This window comes from Scomber japonicus, chromosome 4 (genome assembly GCF_027409825.1).
Source record: "Scomber japonicus isolate fScoJap1 chromosome 4, fScoJap1.pri, whole genome shotgun sequence".
NCBI classification, from domain to species: domain Eukaryota; kingdom Metazoa; phylum Chordata; class Actinopteri; order Scombriformes; family Scombridae; genus Scomber; species Scomber japonicus.
The window spans coordinates 33686464-33694471 of NC_070581.1; the positions used below are offsets into that span (position 1 = coordinate 33686464).

General features: G+C 38.6%; 1 protein-coding gene across 1 annotated transcript in view; it reads left to right on the forward strand.

The window, feature by feature from the left end:
- The first annotated feature begins 1309 nt into the window (after positions 1-1309).
- The window catches only part of LOC128357737 (OTU domain-containing protein 5-A-like), an 8592-nt gene continuing 1893 nt past the window's right edge, over positions 1310-8008 (forward strand). The window contains exon 1 of the mRNA XM_053318107.1: positions 1310-2166. Coding sequence (XP_053174082.1) covers positions 1555-2166 — 612 coding nt within the window. The 5' untranslated portion in view covers positions 1310-1554. The remainder of the gene's footprint in view (positions 2167-8008) is intronic.

An 8008-nucleotide genomic window follows, 5' to 3' on the forward strand; every position in this document is an offset into this window, starting at 1 on the left:
TTATAAACTATGAGTCACATGAGGAAAGTCAGGGTGAACATAAATGTGTTTGGTGTTTTTACAGCTCTAAAAAAAAACAAAGAAAGAACAGAAAGAGCAGAAAGCCGAGAAGAATAAAATGTTTCTATTGATCTATGGGAATATATATATTGGGTTTTAATACTCTGCACTTTATTGTAAACTGATGCTGGGATTCTGCAGAAGAAGAAAAGCTGTTTTTGAAACGCTTTCATCAAGTTAATGATCTTGTTAATTAGAGACATCAAAGCTGTTTCTCATGATAATGATTTCATTCATCTAGAGGAAACGAAAGGATGATGTCACCAGTTGTGTTTTGTCTAAATCACGAGACAATGATGGAGAAACTGAAACTGAAAGTCTGCTTCATCTGATCAGCTGATTTCAGCCTTTTAAACTCATGACTGTCAGGAAGGATTCATCCCTGATTCATCAAAGAGTTCATGGTTAATTATCTCCATATGTATTAATATATATACACCTTCATTGAACAGCAGTGATGTTTTCTTACATATAGCTGCAGTGTCATAGCTGTCCAGCAGATGTCACCATTCGATGAACCATTTCAACACAAGTGAAATATGATCTGATATGATCTGTTATGATATGATGAATATGATTCAGTGCTTCAGAAAAGCTTCATTTCTCCCACCTCTAATGCTGGCATGATATTCTAGATATCTAATAAACAATTAAATAAGTAATAAGAGGAAACAACCTTTTGTTTTTTCATGATTCAAAATGTCTTTTTCTTTATTCTTTATTGAACACAGTATATAACTATAACCCTAACCCTAACCCTAACCCTAACTAAAATATACAACTGGTCATACCAGTCCATAAATAAAAAACAAAAAGAGGAATAAAAAAGATAATTTCAATAGAAGTAAAGGGAAATAAATAACTAAATAAATAAAAAGGAAAGGTGTAAGTGACAGACATCTTAAATTTAAACATTCTGAATAAATTTTGAACAGATGTATGATTTTTATTACATTACATTTTATTACATAACAGGTAAATGTAATGTGACTGTAACACTGAAACATTATTCATCCTCATAGGAGAAATTAAAGTCTATCTATCTATCTATCTATCTATCTATCTATCTATCTATCTATCTATCCATCTATCTATCTATCTATCTATCTATCTATCTATCTATCTATCTATCTATCTATCTATCTATCTATCTATCTATCTATCTATCTATCTATCTATCTAATCTACAATAATAACAATAACAACAACAACGCTGGCCCGAGAACGTCATGACGTCGAGCGCCCCGTCGCAGCCCGGAAGTGACGTGTGGCCGTGCGTCAGGCTGTGTTGATGTTTTGTGGACAGGAGGGAAGCAGAGCCGCGTTTTGTTTTTGTTCCACTAAAAAACGTCGAAAAGGAGCCTCGTCTTCTCCTCTACCGTCCCGTTCGGTTCGTTAGGAGCCTCTAGACACCGACACCGACACTTTAGATCCACAGAGAGGGGAGAGGACTACCTAACTACCCCCCCCTCCTCCAACCCCCTCTCTACCACCATGACGATCCTGCCGAAGAAGAAGCCCAGCTCCGGGGTCGGTGTGTCGGACCACGCCGATGACAGCGACCGTCGGAGCGGCTCGGACTCGCACCAACACCCGCACCCGGGTAGAGCAGGAGCCCGGCCCAGAGCCTCCCCTCCGCCGTGGTCCTACCAGCCGGCTCCACCCTCCGACCGGCGCAGCATCGAGGCGAGCTCCCGGCCGCAGCAGGCCTCTCCCCCGCCGGGCGGCTCCGTCTCCCCGGTAGGACCCACCGACAGTCGGGACGGCGGCGGCGGGATGGAGCTCGTCGTCTCCTCCGGTGTCGGCGGTGGCAGCTGCTGCTCCGGGCCCGGACTGAGCAAGAGGCGGCGGCAGCAGGCTGGAGGAAGCTGCTGCTCCAGTGTGGGGGGGGTGGGGGTGGTGGTGGCGGCTCTGGCCGGCGGAGGACAACCTGGAGGGGTGGTGATGACCGGGCCCGGAGGAGGAGGAGGAGGAGTAGGTGGCGGAGGAGGTGGTGGTGGTGGCTCCACACAGGACGCGGAGGAAGGAGCCGGGGGGAACAACAGCGAGGATGAGTACGAGAACGCGGCCCGGTTGCAGAGCGTGGACCCGGCCACCGTGGAGCAGGTAGGGAGGCTAGCGGGTAGCTTAGCTTCACTGTGCTAACTATGCTAATAAAACAAACCGACGACCGTTACCGTTAAAAACATAGGGCAGGGCGGTTAGAGTTCATCTGTAACCATGGCAACGGCACCGATGCTGCTGCGGGCGACCCAGTTGGTTAGTTAAATTTAATATAACTTAAATAACTTAATGTATTAAAGTGACTGTAAACCAGCAGTAGAGGAAGTACTTGAAAGTGTGAAAGTACTACGATCCTGCATAAAAAAACACATTACAGTTAAAATGGTAGAATAAGAAACAGAAGATCATACTCAACATGTGTTAAAACAACATTATAACGCGGTTTTAATGTTAAATATAATATTTTTTACACGTGAAAAATAAAAAAAAGTCCTGTTTTGGATCATCTTTGTGTTCAGGTCAGCAGTTCATCTGTAACCATGGCAACGGCACCGATGCTGCTGCGGGCGACCCAATTACTTAGTTAAATTTAAAATAACTTAAATAACTAAATGTGTTAAAGTGACTCTAAACCAGCAGTGGAGGAAGTACTTAAAGTATGAAAGTACTACGATCCTACATTAAGAAAACATTACAGAGCAGTTAGAGTACAATTAAAATACTATGATTTGTTTGCTAGAGATATTATACTTTTTCACCATAAATGTATATTGGCAATGTTGTAATCTGTAAAAAAAAAAAAAAAAAAAGTCCTGTATGGATCATCTTTGTGTTCAGGTCAACAGTTCATCTGTCACCATGGCAACGACACTGATGCTGCTGCAGCCCCCTTAGTTAGTTTAATTAAACAAACTTAAAATAACTAATGTGTTAATGTGACTGTAAACCAGCAGTAGAGGAAATACGTAAAGTGTTAAAATACTACGATCCTCCATTAAAAACACATTACAGAGCAGTTAGAGTTCATCTGTAACCATGGCAACGGCACTGATGCTGCTGCAGACCCCCCCCCCCCCCCCTTAGTTAGTTAAATTAAAATAACTTAAATAACTAATGTTTTAAAGTGAGTATAAAAAGCTGTAGAGGAAGTACTTAAAGTGTTAAAGTGCTACGATCCTACATTAAAAACACATTACAGGTTCAGTAAGTGAATCACACTGAGCATGTGTTCAAACAACATAGTAATAATAACATGTTTTATAATAATAATAATAATACTGTAAAATAAAGTCCTGTGTGGATCATCTTTGTGTTCAGGTCAACAGTTCAGCCTCCTTTCATCTGTAACCATGGCAACGACAAAAAGTCAAATAACTAATGTGTTAAAGTGACTGGCATGGCAACGGCACTGATGCTGCAGCAGCCCCAACCCCCCCCCCCCACCCTTAGTTAATTCAATTAAAATAACTTATATAACTAAATGTGTTAAAGTGATTGTAAAGCAGCAGTAGAGGAAGTACTACGATCCTGCATTAAAAACACCATTTTTCTTGAAATATTCTGACTTTAATCTCCAACTTTTTACTTTCCTTGCATGAAATTATTATTATTTTTTGCTAAAATATTCTACTTTTACCACCATAAATGTATATTGTCAGTGTTGTACTCTACAAACACTGACCTCAGTACGTCAACATGTGTATTTGCAGCTTTTCCTGTTCCTCTTCTCTCGTCAGTATTTACTTTTTGACTTTTTGGCTTTTGAAAACCATAGTGTACTTTTTCATACATTTGCTCCTTAATATATAAATACATAATAAATACTTAATAATACAGTGTTGTATTGGCTGTGGTTGAAGAAGCATTATGAGTGATGTAGTATGCAGTATTACAGTAAAAGTACTGCAGTATTATGAGTGATGTAGTATGTAGTATTACAGTAAAAGTACTGCAGTATTATAGTGATGTAGTATGCAGTATTACAGTAAAAGTACTGCAGTATTATAGTGATGTAGTATGCAGTATTACAGTAAAAGTACTGCAGTATTATAGTGATGTAGTATGTAGTATTACAGTAAAAGTACTGCAGTATTATGAGTGATGTAGTATGCAGTATTACAGTAAAAGTACTGCAGTATTATAGTGATGTAGTATACAGTATTACAGTAAAAGTACTGCAGTATTATGAGTGATGTAGTATGCAGTATTACAGTAAAAGTACTGCAGTATTATGAGTGATGTAGTATGCAGTATTACAGTAAAAGTACTGCAGTATTATAGTGATGTAGTATGCAGTATTACAGTAAAAGTACTGCAGTATTATAGTGATGTAGTATGCAGTATTACAGTAAAAGTACTGCAGTATTATAGTGATGTAGTATGCAGTATTACAGTAAAAGTACTGCAGTATTATAGTGATGTAGTATGCAGTATTACAGTAAAAGTACTGCAGTATTATAGTGATGTAGTATGCAGTATTACAGTAAAAGTACTGCAGTATTATAGTGATGTAGTATGCAGTATTACAGTAAAAGTACTGCAGTATTATAGTGATGTAGTATGCAGTATTACAGTAAAAGTACTGCAGTATTATAGTGATGTAGTATGCAGTATTACAGTAAAAGTACTGCAGTATTATAGTGATGTAGTATGCAGTATTACAGTAAAAGTACTGCAGTATTATAGTGATGTAGTATGTAGTATTACAGTAAAAGTACTGCAGTATTATGAGTGATGTAGTATGCAGTATTACAGTAAAAGTACTACAGTATTATAGTGATGTAGTATGCAGTATTACAGTAAAAGTACTACAGTATTATAGTGATGTAGTATGCAGTATTACAGTAAAAGTACTGCAGTATTATGAATGATGTAGTATGCAGTATTACAGTAAAAGTACTGCAGTATTATAGTGATGTAGTATGCAGTATTACAGTAAAAGTACTGCAGTATTATAGTGATGTAGTATGCAGTATTACAGTAAAAGTACTGCAGTATTATGAGTGATGTAGTATGCAGTATTACAGTAAAAGTACTGCAGTATTATGAGTGATGTAGTATGCAGTATTACAGTAAAAGTACTGCAGTATTATAGTGATGTAGTATGCAGTATTACAGTAAAAGTACTGCAGTATTATAGTGATGTAGTATGCAGTATTACAGTAACAGTACTGCAGTATTATAGTGATGTAGTATGCAGTATTACAGTAACAGTAGTGATATATAATTATAGATGACATCATTATATTATTAATAGTGTAGTAGTAGTATAGTATAGTATAGTATAGTGTAGTGTAGTAGTAGTATAGTAGTACAGTAACAGCTGTTAGTGAATCAGACTGAATCAGAAGAGAGTTGAGTAATAAACAGTGTTGATGTGTTTTGTGTGTTAACTCTGACGGGTGTGTTCATCTCTCAGTTAGCAGGGTTAGGGTTATCTGTTCATCTCTCAGTTAGCAGGGTTAGGGTTATCTGTTCATCTCTCAGTTAGCAGGGTTAGGGTTATCTGTTCATCTCTCAGTTAGCAGGGTTAGGGTTATCTGTTCATCTCTCAGTTAGCAGGGTTAGGGTTATCTGTTCATCTCTCAGTTAGCAGGGTTAGGGTTATCTGTTCATCTCTCAGTTAGCAGGGTTAGGGTTATCTGTTCATCTCTCAGTTAGCAGGGTTAGGGTTATCTGTTCATCTCTCAGTTAGCAGGGTTAGGGTTATCTGTTCATCTCTCAGTTAGCAGGGTTAGGGTTATCTGTTCATCTCTCAGTTAGCAGGGTTAGGGTTATCTGTTCATCTCTCAGTTAGCAGGGTTAGGGTTATCTGTTCATCTCTCAGTTAGCAGGGTTAGGGTTATCTGTTCATCTCTCAGTTAGCAGGGTTAGGGTTATCTGTTCATCTCTCAGTTAGCAGGGTTAGGGTTACTGACTCCAGAGATGAGTCCAGAGCTTCTGACTGGAATCAGGAAGTTATTAAAGTAAATCATAAATAATGAATGTCGGCACATTTTGAGTCTCTTATGCTCGATGTGGAAGAAATGATTTATTGATAATCTGATCAGCAGGAATGAAGTCAAACATGGATCCAAACAATTAGAGCTGCAACAATTATTGAATTATTCAACCATTAAATTAATAATCAGCTGGTTTGATAATCAATTAATCATTTTGAGTCGTTATTTTGAGATATTCTCTGATTCCAGCTTCTTAAATATGAATATGATCTGCTTTCTTTAATCCTCTGTGACAGTAAACTGAAGATCTTTGACACATTTTAAAGACCAAAAGACTAAAATCATCAACATATTAATAAATAATAAAACTAATCATTAGCTGCAGAGCTGGTTGAGCTCTCTGAACGTCATGTTTATGTTTTTAACAACAGAGCTGCTAGAATCAGTCTATTTGTTGATTAAACAATAATTAATCTTTTGTGGAGCTGCAACTAATTATTATTTTATTATCTGTTAATCAGATTTGATTCGTTTGAAACGTGACATAAAACACAGTTAAAACTTTATATTAACCCCTTACATACTGTTCAGGTTTAATTTAACAGCTGTAAAAACACCACTAATGTTCTTTTATTCTGAAATTTGATGACTTTTCCTAAAGTGGCCCAAAAGGAAAATATATTAAATGTTATATTTTTGTATAGATGCTACTAATGTTTGTCCATTGAGGCTGTTCTGGGTCAGATTATCTTTAACCCTTACATACAATTTGGGGTCACATTTAACCCATTTCTACATTTGACAGCTGTAAAATCACCCAAATGTTCTTTAACTCTGGGGTTTGATGACTTAAAATGATCTAAAGTGGCTCAAAATGCACAAAAATGAAAATATTTTAATCCTTACATAATGTCCAGGGTCTAATTTAATCCATTTGTTTCCTTTTAGAGCTGTAAAAACATCCTAAATGTTCTTTTATTCTGAAATTTGATCACCTAAAGTGGCCCAGAATCCACAGAAATGAAAATATTTAAATGTTCTACTGGGTGAGATGATCTCTGTATCTATGTCCATGTGTTTTAGTGAAATGAATAGTTAATAGTTTTAATAAGAAAGTATTGGAGGTAGGAAGGATGGAAGGGAAGAAGAAGGAAGGAAAGGAGGGAGGAAGGAAGGAAGGATAGAAGGGAAGAATAAGGAAGGAAAGGAGGGAGGGAGGAAGGAAGGAGGGAGGATGGAAGGGAAGAAGAAGAAGGAAGGAAAGGAGGGAGGAAGGAAGGAAGGATGGAAGGGAAGAAGAAGGAAGGAAGGAGGGAGGAAGGATGGAAGGGAAGAAGAAGGAAGGGAAGGAGGGAGGAAGGAAAGGAGGAATGAATAGAGGGAAGGAGGGAGGAAGGATGGAAGGGAAGAGAAGAAGGAAGGAAAGGAGGGAGGAAGGAAGGAAGGAAGAAGGAGGGAGGGAAGGAGGGAGGGAGGGAGGGAGGGAGGGAGGATGGAAGGGAAGAAGAAGAAGAAGAAGAAGAAGGAAGGGAAGGAAGGAGGGAAGCAAGGACGGAAAAAAGAGAGAAGGAGGAAGGACAGAAGGAAGGAAGGAAAGAAGGAACAGTCAAAACAGACGGGAGGACGACAGGAAGCTTTAATCACATTTATTGATCAGTCAGATTATTGATTATTGATGCTTCATAAACACATCTGAGCTTCAACGTTTGGTAGAAACCCTTTATATTGAAGGGTTTGTTCCAGCTGCTGCCAGATGTGAGCAGTGACTGATGTGCTGCTGCTGCTGCTGCTGTGTGTTTTATAAGGATGCCCGCTGTGATTCAGACAGAGGAGCTTGTTTTTATGTGAACTCCTCTCAGACGTGACAGGATGTTTACAGACGGTTGATGATTAGCAGCCAGCGATAGAGAGGAGGAAGCTGTGAGGGAGAAAGTTTAATAAGTGTGAAGGAAGTGGGCGTTTCTCTCCTTCATGAATCCTCCCATACCTTTAATCATTTACAG